The 16,373-nt window shown below is 36.8% G+C and overlaps 1 protein-coding gene across 2 annotated transcripts in view; it reads left to right on the top strand.

Annotated features, from left to right (window-relative positions):
• Positions 1 to 867: 867 nt before the first annotated feature.
• Positions 868 to 16,373, top strand: part of ccdc85ca (coiled-coil domain containing 85C, a) — a 55,609-nt gene continuing 40,103 nt past the window's right edge. The window contains exon 1 of one of the 2 annotated variants that reach the window (XM_077239223.1): positions 868 to 1,892. In XM_077239223.1, coding sequence (XP_077095338.1) covers positions 1,187 to 1,892 — 706 coding nt within the window. In that variant the 5' untranslated portion in view covers positions 868 to 1,186. The remainder of the gene's footprint in view (positions 1,893 to 16,373) is intronic. The other variant, XM_077239222.1, reaches the window with a different exon arrangement.

A 16,373-nucleotide genomic window follows, 5' to 3' on the forward strand; every position in this document is an offset into this window, starting at 1 on the left:
GCGTGATATAAAGTCAGAATTATGAGATGTAAAGTCAGAATTGCGTGATATAAAGTCAGAATTGCGAGATATAAAGTCAGAATTATGAGATATAAAGTCAGAATTGCGTGATATAAAGTCAGAATTGTGAGATATAAAGTCGCTATTGCGTGTTATAAAGTCAGAATTGCGAGATATAAAGTCGCAATTGCGTGATATAAAGTCAGAATTGTGAGATATAGGCCTAAAGTCAGAATTGCGTGATATAAAGTCGCAATTGCGTGTTATAAAGTCAGAATTGCGAGATATAAAGTCAGAATTGTGAGATATAGCCTAAACTATTCTGAGTGGGAAAAATTCTGTCTTTTTTCCCCCATAGAATTGGACTTTCTAACACGCAATTTATTATGTCTATGCTCCCGATGGCCAGTCCGGGCCTGAGTGCCTAAAACTTGGTGAAACTTTTTAACTCTTTTAAAACTCATTTCATTTTCAGAAACCCTTTAACTTTCTTTCTTTCTTTCTTTCTTTCTTTCTTTCTTTCTTTCTTTCTTTCTTTCTTTCTTTCTTTCTTTCTTTCTTTCTTTCTTTCTTTCTTTCTTTCTTTCTTTCTACACAAAATCAAATTTAGTAGCTATAGTCTTTGTCCGCTATCCCAGTTTTATGTTCCCTTTCCATTATCTCTATATTTTATAGTTTTTTTTAATAAAATACATTTATATATAAATATATACATATTATTAACCTATACATTTAGGCATGTGTACAGTAGTAAAACAAAAACGTTATTTGAATGCAGCTCAAAACAGTTCGACTTTCTGAGACGTCAAGCGCCCCCTATAGGACATTAACATTAGCAAGCAGTGCAGCGCGCGCGTCGCGTACAGCGCTGACGTCACTGAACGCTGAGCTGAGCTGAAGCGCATTTTCTCTCCATTCATCTGTCTCGCGGCCGCAGTCTCATTACTGTCAGAAAGAGGAGATTTCAGCTCAAACAAATATGAAATAACGACATAAAAGGACTTTATATGAAACACGACTTAGTGTTTACTTATCTGGGAGAGTTACGTGAGTTTTTTTTTCTTCGTTCGTTTTATCTCGAATAACTGGATTTATTTTAATTATGAGTTTAATATTTGCTCGCTACGTTTTGGCGAAGGAATGATTAGACAACCGTGACCAGATTACCACTTTTAACGACAGGAATATGGCAAAAAATATTATAGATGTCCCTAGGGATGATTTAAGTAAGGTATCCGATGAAGACCTGATTAAATGTAGTAAAGAAGAGCTGCTTAGGAGACTCCGAAAAGTGGATAGTGAAAAGATGAACTTAATGGTGGAGCACGGGAACATGATGAAGGAAGTCAACCGGAGATTACAAGTGCACCTTCACGAAATACGGAGCTTGAAAGAGATAAACCAGAAACTGCAAGAAGACAACCAGGAGCTCAGAGAACTGTGCTGTTTCTTGGATGATGATCGGCAGAAAGGGAAGAAGCTTTCCAGGGAATGGCAGAGATTTGGCAGGTACACTGCCAGTGTTATGTGGAAGGAGGTTGGCATATTCCAGCAAAAACTGAAAGACCTAGAGAGCAACCAGGAGAGTGTGATGAGAGAGAACGTGGAGCTCAAGGAGATCGTCCTCATGTTGGATGATGAGAGGAATGGAGCTGGATCCAGGAGCTCCATAGACAGCCAATCCAGTCTTACCAATCTGAACGGAAGTTCTGCCACTGTGAGGGATGTTGGAGACGGGAGCAGCACCTCCAGCACGGGCAGTGCTGGAAGCCCTGATCACCACCACAATCATATTCACAAGCCTTCAGAGGGAAAGATAGTGTCTATCAGAAGGTCTATGGACGATCTATCAACCAACCATCTTCTCAGAAGCATACCGAATGGGCTCAATGGTGAGTTTGGGCTTTTAAGTTTCGTGGAAAATATCCAATGTCTTTCCCAAATGTTGGTGTTTTAGCAGCTCCTTTACATGAAGGACATCTAATATTTAATGGAGATTTGATGTGCAGGAATTTGGGTGTCATATTGATGGATCTGAAATAGTCGACTCTTAAACATGTAGTTGTGTTTTTTCTGGGACATTCCTGTCTTATGTATTGTTTATATGCAATTGTTTGCACTATAGAAATATATAGAAAAGGATGCTCATCGTTGAGTAAAAGGCAGTCATTGAGACTTCTAGAGGTTTCCAGGGAAACAGACTATACAGGATCACTGGGACTTATGGCTTTACCTCGGTTTACCTCGTGTATGTGACTTGTGACAGTATTAACACATGACTAACAACTTACAACTTACCAAATAGGCTGGAACTACAGATGCTACGGTATTGCAGTAATTGTCTCAGCCTGTGAAGTCAGATCTAATGAGCATTTAATGCTGTCTTAGCCTTGTGGCTTTGGTGTCAGGTCTGTCATAGACCATCAGACACTTCATTCAGACACCTTCATTATTGCAAATGGCTGAGAAACTATATTGTGGTGGGAAAATGATATACACTAGACTACTGTTCAGAAGTTTGGAGTTGGCAAGAAAGTCTGCTGCTCACCAAGAAACATTTCTTATTATCATCAATGTTGAAAACTATTGTGGTGCTTAGTATTTATCTGGAAACTGTCATACAGTTTTTTCAGGGTTCTTTGAAAAATAGAAAGTTCAAAAGAACAGCATTTGAAATATAAGTCTTTTTAACATTAAAAATGTCTTTACTGTCACTTTTGAGCAATTTAAAGCATATTTGCTGAATAAAAGTATATATTTTCAGAGGGTATTGTAGAGATTTATTTTATTTCTAATTGTGCCTTTAGTGCTGCTAACCTGTGACTAGAGGGTGTGTATCTGCTAGGCCTATTACGTCATGTACTTTTATGTGTTTACTTTTGGTTTGCATACAGATACCAAATTATCTGATGTCATAACGTCACATATGACTGCTTGGTCATATACCTGTATTAGTTGCGTTGTTTTTAGTTTCATCCTTTGATGCTCAATCCACATGTTCCAGTGCAGCTTTTTTTATTCATTTTAATTCAAAGCTACTTGTTCCACCTTTTATTTCCACAATCTTCTCAATAAGTTGTATACTGAGGCAATAAGAGCTTTACATTTGTTATTTGCATCGCATTTATCAATTTTAGCAGATGCTTATTTCTTAAGCAACATAAATTAAGAATGCTATAATACAATTTAATACAAAAATATCTGAATGGTACAAGCTATGTGCTTTGGGCATAACTTGCCTGTGGGTTTTTAGTGCATAAGAAGAGGGCAAATCTTTTATACTATGTCCATGCAGCAGGTCTGTTCAATCTGCAAGATTCACAAGACATGACTGGTGATGATTTATGACAAGCTTACCACCTCTAGTGCGGCACGTAACTGTAGCAGAGAAAAATGCCTGTTATTTACTGCTGATAGTGTCAGCTGGAAGCACCTGGCATCGGTGAAGATGTGGCTTTTATGCTTATAGACGTTGTCAAAAGTGGTATGCGAGTAAACATTTCAAATGATTTTTGAAAGTATTTTTAATATCCAATGTTACAGAACATTGGATTCATTTTTGCAATTTGTTTCATACTTTCGCAATCTATTGGATGCGATTATACCTTTGTTTAGCTTGCTTTGCTTTTCTTCAGGTGCCCGTCATTGGCTAGTGATTAGTATAGTGCCATTTGACCTACGCCTGCATGCCAGGATGCTTTCATCTTATTGTTCAGTGATCCTTAGTTTGTCTGGTGAGCCACAACTCCACCTCCAACCTTCCTCCTATCATGACATGCCGCATCCGTGCTGTCAGTCACGTGTATGAAGCACAAGTCATTAAGACAGATTAGCCTTTTTGGATTTTCTTTAGCGTTTTAGTACGTTGTTTCATAAATTAAGTTTGTTTCCACCTCAGAGTGAAAAAAAAAAATATCACAATGTAACTATATCTTGCAGTTGCATGCCTATTTCTTATTTTAAACTTTATCTCACAGTTACCTTTTTAATTTTTACTCTGAAGTGAAAACAGTCTTACAATAGAATTATTATTTCTACTTAAAAAAAAGTCTCATAGTTGTGCAAGTGGCGTTTCCATATGATTTGAATTTAGATTACTTTGTTTAATTATGTTATGCACATACAGTACACATATGTTCCATAGCTGAGTTTGCAGAACAACACCCCTAAGATTGGAGATTAATTAATATTAAAATAATAGTCCTTCTAAAAATAATTAGTGGCATTTACTAAGCTTAAAAACTACTCAGAACACCTTAGCAGCCGCATAGCAACATCATGTCGGCTAGTTATGCATAGACTAGCAGAATACAATTTTTTCTTAAGAAAAGGTTGAAAAAAATTCTGTGATCCTTTCCAAACTGTGACGCATACTCAGAACTGTAATAGTGTTGTATGTAAGCCTGTGCTCAGTCAGGGAGAGAGATTAGGCTGGCCGGCATTCTTTTTCCCAGGCCTAACCCCCCAATGAGTTAATCTGACCCACAGGTTGCATCTCTCCTTGTTTACAAAACTCAAAACAACCTACTTGGACTGCCAACCAACCAGGAGAACATTTCTCCTCCATTCTCCCCATACCACACTGACCAAATGTGAAGATTTCCAATTCTTTCTGACTAGCTTGCATTAAAACGAAAAAGCAGAGAGCTACAGTACTTCTTTACTGCATAGTATCAAATCAAAAGATGTTTCTCCTCTAAATATATTTTTTTTCTTAGTGTAGTATCTGGAATAATTCTGTCATCATATACTCCCCCTTGTATTTTTCCAAACCTGTCTGATTTTCTTTCTTCTGTGGAAGACAAAAGAAGATATTTTGAAGAATGTTGAAGAACCAAACAGTTTGGGTTACCATTGACTTGACAAAAAAAATAATTGTTTCTAAATATCTTCTTTAATGTTTATTGCACAGAAGAAAGTAAGTCAAACAGTTTTGGAAAAACATGTGTGAGTAAATGTAAAAAAATAAAATATTTTTAATTTTCGTTGAACTACCTCTTTAAGTGTAATCCACTATATTACTTTATTTTTGTTAAGTTAGAATTATTGTATGGTTAAGCCATCCCGAGACCTGACTTTGAGGTATGTATCTGTCCTTTTGAGGTAAAAGTGTCTCTGTCCATGCTTTGAAAAGACTTTGGCCCCCCAGCAAGCCACCAATTGACTGAAAGTTTAGTGGCTGGGATCGAGATTCTGTTTCAGAGTTCAGATAACACTCCTCCCTGACTCTTCCCACGGCTGGAGTGAAAAGGCCTTCAGTTGCCCCCATTCAAGACCCTCCATCAAGCTTTTAGAGGCCTTCTGCGCCACTCTAAGGTACAGATGTCTGGCTTGTCATAAAACAGATCCCAATTTACGAGTGAAGCTTTAATTGTGGAGGTCACCCCTTTGAAAAAAAGCCCATTGTGTTTGATTGAACTTCAATTGGATATAAAAGCATTGTTTTATTATTCATTGGCATTACATTCTAAATTCAGTTAGCTCACAGTTCTTTTCCAATGAAACTCATGAATTCCCTCTAGTAATCTGTGAGATAATTGAATTGTTCTTCTGGGAACGCCAAATATAGGATAACATGGCTCCAACTTTTAATTCCCCATGTCAATTCTTGTTAAGTCATACTTTTAGGTGGTAACCAATCGGTGTAGATCACCTTTTTATCAGTCGAGTGACCGTCTTGTGCTGTTGGTGCAAGGTATTGTTCTTTTAAAAACAAAAACAGTGATGGAGTGCACCTCCCCAACTGCTCAGACTTGTCAGCGGGAGTCTTTGGTTCTGCTGAATCTGAAGTTTACCGTGTTATTGCTTGTTCCCTGCTGCTCGTCTTTACCTCATAAAGAAAATAATAATCTTACGAAGCATGCAAAGTCCATGTGAGACAGTTTTGCCAGAGCAAGCTTTAAATGGGCCTATAATTGGGCTGTCCCAATTCAGTCCGCTGAAATTTACAAAATGGTCTCCTGGGACCAGCAGCTCTGCTAGTGCTAGTGATGATTATGGCTGAGAGGAAGATGGTGTTTAGTTTTATCTTTTAAAGAAGTATAATGAGTTAATTTTTACATTATTAGCCTACATATGTGCCTGGTTTCACAATCAAGGTGTAAGACTATGTTTGTTTGAGCTGTTTTAACTGAAAACAACTTGCAGTGATATATCTTAAAATATATATGTGCCATTGTTTTGTCTCAAGATGCACACCTAGTGATATCTTTTTTTTTTCTAAGACACGTTGATAAAAGCTACTTAAATGTCCTAATTGAAGGTCTTCTCGTAAAGTACGTATTGTTTTTTTAGTTAACCTGCCCCAGAGTTCTTTATACAATGTTTCGTTGTCGCTGATGTGGTATGATTTGTATTGATTGATTGAGCTCTGAGTTGTGCTATGATAATGATCAGAAAGCATTGGCCGTGTCTAAGTGTGAATTAGAAGGATGACAAAGTGCAAAAGAGCCTTATTTTCTCTCACAGAACCTCATCGATCATCTTTACATGCGAAATATCCTCTCAATACTCCTTAATCAGATTCTAAAGTTAATGAACAATCACTTAACTCCAGTCTTTAGCACATTGCCAATGTTTAAAGCTGACTGGTTGTTCCTGGAAAGAACCGTCTACTCGGAATGAAGCTAAAAACGTTAGAGATTACTGGAGAGTTTTAGAATAATCTTTTTTTTAGGAAAGACAGAAGTCTGTTGACGGAAAACTAATTTTCTCTCAATAGAAACCTAGGCTTCATTGTTTTTTTTTGCAATGGTTTACGTACATTTGAACATGCTGTGTCAAGGTGCATCGTGGTAGACTTGACTTCAGTGAGGTCAAGAGACATATAAGAATGAATAACTTTTAATGTAGTTGTCATTTTGGTGTGAAGCATCTCGACATGCCATATTTAAAATTATGTATATGATTAATTGTGTTTTAATCAATGTTATTGTTAACTAAAAACTGTTAAAATATTTTTTTTGTTAATTGAAATAAAGCTGAAATAAAATTAAATATGGTAAATGATCCTGTAAATATACCCGGAATGTAAATATTGATGAAGATGAAAATATTTTTGTGACCAAAAAGCACTAAAATTACTAAAAGTGCAATAAAACGAAAACTAAAAAAAAAAAAATTAGAAAAAAATTAAAAAGCACAACAAAATTACTAAAACGTAAACTAAAAATAAAATTTTAAATGAAATGATAAAAAGGCTAATTTAAAATATTAATTAATACTATAGTAGTAGAAAATTATACTAAAATAACACTTTCAGTCTGTTTCTCACATAAAGCTGTCATGTCATGTAGAGTCATGTTTACCATACTTTTATGTTACTTCAAAGGTGCTTTTTTTATGTATTTTAAAACACATCCTCCTTGTATGGACAAAAGCAGTGGAGACAACTCCTTTTGTTTTCTTCGGGAAATAACTCAAAAAATAACACAGATTTGAAACGTGTAAATCTGAGTGAACCAATCATAAAATTGGTTGTAAATTGTCATTGTAAATTTTTGGTGTTTGGTGTAAACTTTTTCAGAATGCTTTTGAAGGTTTAGCTTTTGTGCCCATCCTATGTATGCTTTGTGAATTGAAGCATCCCAAGTGAGTTTTCTTTTCTGAGATATTTCCACTCATGTGTATTAAAAAAAGTTGTCTATCCGGAGTTACTACATTCCGTAACAACAATAGTGGAAGTTTCACATTGTTACTAAGTGAATACTGCTGAAGGGGCGGGGGGCGGTCAGGGTTTAACTGTTGAATTCTGTTGTACTCTAACTCTGAATGTGCAGAAAGAAGACATGCCATCAGCTGTAGTCAGTGAACTGGTTAACCCTGTCAGAGAGTTGAACAGATGTAAGGTAATGAAGTCACTACTGAATACATAAATTTACACATGCCTACATGAGCCTGAAATTCCTGTCCACCGAAGACGAAGAACGTCCAGATTGAATTAATTAACCAGTCGTACGAAAAAAAATGGGTTTTGGTATAGCTGTCTACTTTCTGCCTCATCTTTTTGCTCTCCCTCCCTTTTATGTCCCCTCCTCTCTTTTACCCTGTGGAAAATATGAAGGCAGTAGATGGAAAGGGGGTCACAGAGTGGGTGGCAGCACTGGGTAGGTGGTGAGTGCCATAGCAACAGTAATTATCAGCTGGTGGTTGATTGATCCTGTAGGGGAAGATAAGGGCGCCACTGTTTGTATACAGAGATAGTGGGTCAGGAGACTGGAGGGCACCTGGGGTGAGATGATTGAGAGAAAATATGTTTGGATTTCTGGACCACATAAAGGGAATGCAAAGGGAATGTATGTGACATTTGTGGAGGACTTTGGGTCTGTTTTCTCATATTTAATGGATTTGAAGGGATAGTAAAAAGAAAATTTGGTGTTCATCTACATGCCCTCGTGTCACCAGCTCAATACCCAGGCTGCTCTTGTCCATTCAACAAAACTGGATATTGACCAGTTGGCTGTCAAGCTCCAAAAAAGTCTGACATTTAAGAATGAAACTTTGAAGTGGTCATATTATGTTATTTTAAAAGGTCATTATTTTGATTATAAACATGCTTAAATGTTCCAAAAACATGATTTTTCACATACGTACATTATTGCATCTCCAGACTGTCTGAAATGCGCTGATTTCTACAAAGCCCCTCCTTCCGGAAAGCCCTGAGTGCTCTGATGCAATGCCTCTTACCATAATCATGAGCTTCTGCTTCCAAGGCTTTAAACAATTGTAAACACAGTTAATAATGTTTTCGGGATTACCATATCAGTTCAAGCCTGAAAATGCTGATGTCAAGCCGATTTGAGAAGAACGTTTCACAGTGGGGCTGGAACAAATATTTTTTCAATTGATTAATTTATCATTATTTTTTTAAAGTATTTCTTAATACATAATAATATGTCTTAATTCAACTAAAATTAATTATTCATTTGAACTATTATTATATTTACATTTTGTATTACGTTGTTGCCTATATTTAAGTTTTTCTTTGACTTGCAGCCTTCTAGAAATATATCTAGAAAACAGTAATGTCTTATTTTAACTACTTTTGATTATTTATTTTATTTGATATTGTTATTACGGAATTATATTTGTATGGGGTTTCCTTTCCATTTTTTTACACTTTTAACACTTGCGGGATTCCAGTTTGAAAATGCCTGCTCTTAGGTACAAGTACTATTATTAGCGCACGCCTTTCTCTGTAATAGCTTAGAATCCATGTGCATTGATGCTCTTTTAATGGGACCACTTTTCCATGGCAGCTCTGAAACGGGTCAGTGTTTTCCAGAGAACAGCCTGGGTACAGATTTCAGCTCCATTGCACTGATCTTGTTGACTCAGGTTCCTTGTCTTGGCATGCTACCTCTTGAGGAAACTATAGCCAAGCATGAATGAATCCGGTCAGATGAGTCTTATTTTGCTGAATTATTTTTCTTTGGAAAATGGTCTGCTAATAATTTGATATTCCAATGACATATGTGACTTAGTTATCTTCCAGCAGCACACACCTAGATTGTATGTAATTGTGAAGGATTGCAGTTTTATCAGTTGCTTGCTGAGGCCCATATTCATTTTGGACATTCATTAACAACTTTCTTTGTGCTATTAAATAATGGATTATTTCCTTCAGCTGAAACACTTCAGATGCACATTGTTCGCCATGATGTTTTCGAACTTCTTGAAATATGGTTGGAATCACTTCAAAAAGAGAAAATACAGTTATGTGCTGTCTTATAGGCTACATAAAATCATAATGAGAGCATTATAATCGTGTGCTAAGGACATGGCTTTTAGTGATGAAACTTTTTGTTTTGTAATCAGGCTCTCAAAAATTATATACAAATTTAGATTTATCTATATCTCTTTTAATTTTTTTTATAACTGTTTTAATTTTCCTTGCTTTTATTTTGTGATTATTTTAATTCCTTTCTGTAAAGCACTTTGAATTGCCATAGTGTATGAAATGTGCTATATAAATAAACTTGCCTTGCCTTGTCAATATATCGGTTATCAGCTTTCAAATATAAAGAATGATCAGCATCCCTAATATCATGTTCGTATTTACAGTTGATATCCAGACCATTGCAGAGCACGTCACCAGTTTTTAAACCGCTCTGAATGTGAAATGGATCTTTCTCACTATTGTCCTCCTATGCATCCCATTGGCTGGCGGACCCCTGCGACTGTCTAGAGGGGGTGTGAGGTTGTGTGCCCTCGGTTCGCTTGAGCCATCTGTCCGACAGTATTGTTTAACACACAAAAGGGAAAGAGCCCTTCAAAGACCACTAAGTGAATAGAGCCATAACGTTATTCTGCTTGAGCATGAGAGTGTCTTCTAGTTCTGGAGCATCTCTGTTTCCTGATCTTTACTTCCTGCCCCATTCCTACTTTATTTTTTCTTCCAATCAAATGCTTGCGATCCACTGTCTTAACTGTTCTCAGTCGCTCACTGATAAAATACCTAAGAGACACACTGTAATCATTGTAATCTTCTCTAAAGACAAACATGTGAGAACATGAAGTTGGGTGACATCAGTGTATTTGCTCTAAGAAGATATTTCAATGGTATGTTTATGAATTGTCAAATGGGTTTAATGTGTCAATGTAAAGACGCAAGCAAAGTGATTCAAGACTCAATTAGATTCCCTGGGTGTTGTGAGTCACAAAGTCATGCACTTTACATTAGGGCTGCATCCATGGTACTACTAACACTTAATAGTGTTAACATTGGGATGCTCCAAATATATATATATATATATATATATATATATATATATATATATATATATATATATATTTGGAAAGGTTGCCTGGGCAGTTAACTGAACAAAGTTTTGTAAATAATTTAAAAAATAACTAAATCTGAAATAAAATAAAGCTAAATAGAAACTTATATTATAATGAAAACTATGTATATAGAAACCATCTCCAAGTCACCATGATATTATAATTTTTATTTTTTTTACTGTCATAATTTATCATAATGTACTTTAAATAACATTAAAAAATAATATAAATAAAGATATCAGTTATGTAGTGATGTTGTACAATGAGGACATTGTCATGTGGCAGGAAATAGAATTTGTGAACATGATATACTGATTCATGACCTCGGAAGCTGGGAGCTGATTGAGACGCTCCCTGTGTGTTTTCGGTGCCCTCAAACTGTCAGGTCTGTCTTATGAGATGTCTTTGAAGCTGTGGCAGGCGAGGTGTATTTGGAAATTACTGCCATCAGCACACCTGTCCACATATGCTGATTTCCCCCACTGAACACTATCCAACAGAGTTAAAATAGCGTGAGTTTATAAAGATTCTCCATTGGCGGAGTGACTGTAATTTCTCACTTGCCAGTTTGAATTACAGCTCGAAACCTTGAGGGTTCATGAAACTTCACGCTTCATGAGAGGGAAAATAGCGTATACATTGCCTGTATGACATATTTGTACTTGTTACTACCAGTTTTTGTTGTGGGCAGAAGTAGAATACATAAACATGCCACTCTTGCCTCAGTAAAGTGCAATGGCTTTTTCCACCAGAAAATATGGTTTAAAAATGCGAGATGCCATATTCAAGTACTTCCTGTCTCATTGACCAATTAAATATAGTTTAAAATGCACTTTCAATGACTTAATGAAAGATAACCGTTACATACAACTGTCTGGACGCGTTACGTGACAAAAGAATCGTCTTATCACAGACTGAAATGACTGAACACACGCCCTCTGAAAATATGCAGACATGAGTAAAGTTCAATCCAACTAACAGTGATTTGAACAATCGCTTTTCTTTTTTTGCACTAATTAAAGTAGAAAAAGATCTTATGAACGCCTGAATAGGGACTAAAAACTGTTTGCAAAAAAAAAAAAAAAGTATTCTGAAAAATTAGGAATAACGACACATTCTAGAATTAAAACACACGCACACGTACACACACACACACGCACGCACGCACGCACACACACACACACACACACACACACACACATACACACAAAAATCTTAAAGAAAAAAATCTGAGTTATTTTTCTTCAGAATGCATGAGGCATCTCGTCAACATTAAAAGTCAACACTGGAGTTTTGGGGTCTCCCAGCTTGCTGCAGACTTGGCTTGATTCAAAAATAGAGCAGTGAATAAGCGAGTGGCGGAGCGCAGCTCTGAGAAACGTGTGGGGAAGATAGACGGCATACCAAGGTATTGATAAGAATGTATCTTAGCAACAAGCCCTAGTGTTTGACTAAAGGGCCTGCCAGTGCTTTAGTATTACACCTCCAGCCTCTGCCAAATGAGCTTTCTCTTTCCTTCTTTCACTCTCTCTCTCTCTTTCTCTCTGCTTTTCTCTAAACACACACACACACACACACACACACACACACACACACACACACACACACACACACACACACACACACACACACACACACACACACACACACACACACACACACACACACACACACACACACACACACACACACACACACACACACACACACACACATAGACTGCAGTGTAGCTCATACTTGAAGAGAAAACAGCATTATCCTGATATTTTCTTATACAAATATTATTTTACAGGGAAACTTATACAAATCTACATGCAGTACACATGACTCACTGTTTAATTGCACATCTTATCCTGAGTAATCACATGATTATCGGGCAAACAGATCACACCCATAATGAAGGACACTAGTACAGAAAACGCAATCACATGATTTGGATTTTCCACTACTCGTATCCCATGCATTTGAAGTAGGGTGGTGGGTGTTTTAAAAATTCAGCCGCACACTTCTGCATACTGAATAGGTAGAGAAATGATTTGAGAGATGTTTAAGATGTCCATCTCTAAAGGCGAGCAGATCATGTAAAAAGTACATGCAAAACAAAGTAATAAAGCTTAGTGCGTTTTAAGGCAAGCAAACAAAACTGTTGCATAGTTCCTTAAATACTAAGCTTCCATATTGCGTAGTTGTGTGCAAACAAATGCGTTATTTAATCTTTGCTTTTTCCTTTGTGCGATGATGGACAAGACAAATGAGAACAATTAGTTACTGTAACTCCTCTAGGAATGCAGTAGTACTGTATGTGCACAGTGTGCAAATCTTCTGTATGTAATACCTGGATGACTTATTAGACACGCCAAAATGTGCATCCCATAATGCACAATTTCACAATGCACTATGCTAAACTTGACATTATATTTTGAGTGAGAAATGAGCCAGAAGTGATATTGTTCTCTCTTTAATTGAACCGTATTTTTTTATTATTCAAAATGTAAAATAATATTTATTTTAACATGATATCTCTACATATAGAGATCTATCAATGTTTTTTTGTTTTTTTTACAATTATTTTGGGTTAATTCCTGCTATATGCAGATTTTTAACCTTTTAAAATGCGACTTACTACAAATGTAATCTATTATTTTGTATTTTTTGCATTTATTTTTAGTATTTAAGTATTTAGTACTTTTTTTTTTCAGAATGTGCAGTGAACATTCAAAAATAACAATCCCATAACATTTTTAAAATTAATTGTTTCCTCAGAGGGGACCTATTATGCCCCTTTTTTATGTAATGTAATATAAGTCTCAGGTGTCCCCAGAATGTGTCTGTGAAGTTTCAGGTCAAAATACCCCACTGATCATTTCACGATTTCACATCTACATATACTTATTATGGTAAAGGTTATGCGTACTTGGCGTGCTGTCCGGTTGGAGGGCTCCGAGCTCGGAATTTCTGCCCGAACCCAGAGTACTCCCCCCGTTGGTAAGGGTAGATGGAACTAGAGATGGAACTAAAAGTGAGGAGATGGGGTGGAGGTGGGATGCTGATAAACCGTCAAGAAACACAGGTGGGTTCTGCTGTTATTTATCTTGTCCTGAGTTAATTACTGATTGATCTCCACTTGTGCTGATTGGGTTAATTATCTGCACCTGCTCCTCCCGAACCTTGTTAATAAAACATTATTTATTATCCCATGTTGTAAATGCTCATTTTTGAGTGGAATGAAAAACATGCTATTTTCGTGCATATTGTTAAATGCATATGAGCTGCTGCTCCCCACCCTGCATTCCAGAAGGGGGCGGAGCCTGTACCGCTTGTGCCTCGTATACTGTGCCAAAAACTAAATCATCTGTTTGGATTTGATTATCATCTCTATCGCGGTCATGCTCATGTGACATAGCAGTTCTTCATCATCATGAAAGTTTAATATCTGTATGCGTTTTATAGCTAAATCAGTCTAAACTTATATATATGGTTTTCTGAGCCGGCTCGTCAATAGAGACCGCTGGGGTGCCGCCCCCATCAAAATTCCATAAATACATGTATACAAAAATGATATAAAAATGAAATAAAAATAAAAGATAAAATAGTTTACTCATTCGATGTGCAGGCTGGTAGTAAGAGCCTCAGCATTTAATAAAAACTGGCTTTAACCGGTTAACCATTTTCTCTGTTTTTCAATATGTTTCATGCGGCTTCATGGGCGAGGGACGCCGGACAAATGGATGTCATCTGGGTCCTTAAACTTTCGGGCAGCAGGTGACCTAAAGCTAGTCTCTAATTGGTTTCTTAAAGATACTCCTCCGGACGAATTTCTATGCAATGTGACATCACATTGCACAGGCCCCACCCATAGCATTCACCTCTTATTGTGCTTAAACTGTCAAATACATACATGTCAAAAACACACAAAGTTCACATAAACACAGTCGGTTATGTCTGTGAATGTAAACAACAAGTAAAGAAATCGCATGAGTATTAAAGTGAAAGCAGCGTAATATACAGTACCAACTGCTGTATGTGCTGTTATTATGAATCAAACAACAAAAGAACAACAGAAAATCACTTCTGATTCTCTTGATTGAATAACTTTAGTAGCTTTAATTATACATTTCTTGCTTGAATGCTGCTGACTGTGTACAGGTCACTGGGGTTTATGCTAATAGGTCTGAGTGTCCGCAGTCGTGGGTGGGGCCTGTGCAATGTGATGTCACATTGCATAGAAATGCAAACAGCTTATTATTAGACTGTGCTTATGATTTATGGGGATTGGGTGGATTTTTACCATTATAGGGTGGATGTTACATTAACACATTTAAAAAAACATATTTTTTTTCAATGTTCAGAGAACATAACATTGCATAACTTAATGGAAATGTTAGCAAAACGTTCTTAGAACATATTTTCTTTTTAGCTGGGTATCGAATCTGTCTCTCGTAATAGCATACTGATATTTAAAAATGTTTTTGTTGCATAATAGATACTGTGTCACGTTTTATTTTTCAAAATCGCTAGGCTGTAAGCACTGCAGTACATTTGGATTGCATTCTGAGCATGGAGGTTGTGATCGTCTCAATTCACAGTCGTGGAAAGTGAGGTGTCAGCAGATCCTTTGATGGCTCCTCCTCCCCAAAGTGCTGTCTGGAGACATGCTCTGCTTTTCCTTCACCGCCATTAAGTGCTTTACTCCCTGGTGTCGTTTTAAAACCTGTAGATAAGCGATAAAATAACCATATGACCAGATAAGCACGTAATATGGCAGTATCATAGGCACATTTATTGCTGTGTATTTTCCAAAGTCACTCGCAAAACTCATGGTGACAATTACCTGGCAGTAAACACACACTGTGCAATCATTCTTCACCAAGAGAACACACAGCGTGATTCACTCTTATGAGTTCAGTAAAACAAACAGATGACCCCTGGGCAATTTACACCTCTTTAAAAAGACAAACATCGAGTTCAAATTGGAGAGAGAATGCAATAGAGCAGAGAGAGAGAGAGAGAGACGGGGGGGGGGATTTAATGGGAGAGAGAGCATATGCCCCTCTGCTAATCTACAGATTTCAGCTGTAAGATGATTACAGAACGGCCTGCTTGAAAAACTCAGTGGGCAATATGGCTATAGTCCATCCAAAACAACTTAGTAACTGTGCATTTAAAGGGAATTCTGCACCCCGGCAGAGTGAAGCTCATTAATTAGATGCTCAGCAGTGGGTTGTTCCGCAGTACAGGGTCAAACAGCAAAGACATTTTTAAAAAGCTGTTTTTATTGTTTCTTGCCTTAATTGTGTTGCTTGCTGTTATTCAGCTGCTTTTCTAATGGACTGTGTAGATTGATTTGCATTTTCTAACAGTGGGATGTATCTAATAGTTCATTCAAATATGAAAATTCTGTCGTAGGCTGTTGTTGTTTATGGAACTCTAAATGAGAATATTTGAAGTATTTTGATGCAGCTATTTCCCTAATAACAGCATTTAGTGACCAAAAAGCATCACAAAGGCAATTGGAGAGAATAGTGTCTTAAATTTAAAGTTTGTTTTGCACAAACTATCAGATTGCTTCTGTAGACTTTGAATATTACACA

This window comes from Siphateles boraxobius, unplaced genomic scaffold, assembly GCF_051911475.1.
Source record: "Siphateles boraxobius isolate OS27281-9 unplaced genomic scaffold, OSU_SipBor_1 22, whole genome shotgun sequence".
Taxonomy (NCBI): Eukaryota; Metazoa; Chordata; class Actinopteri; order Cypriniformes; family Leuciscidae; genus Siphateles; species Siphateles boraxobius.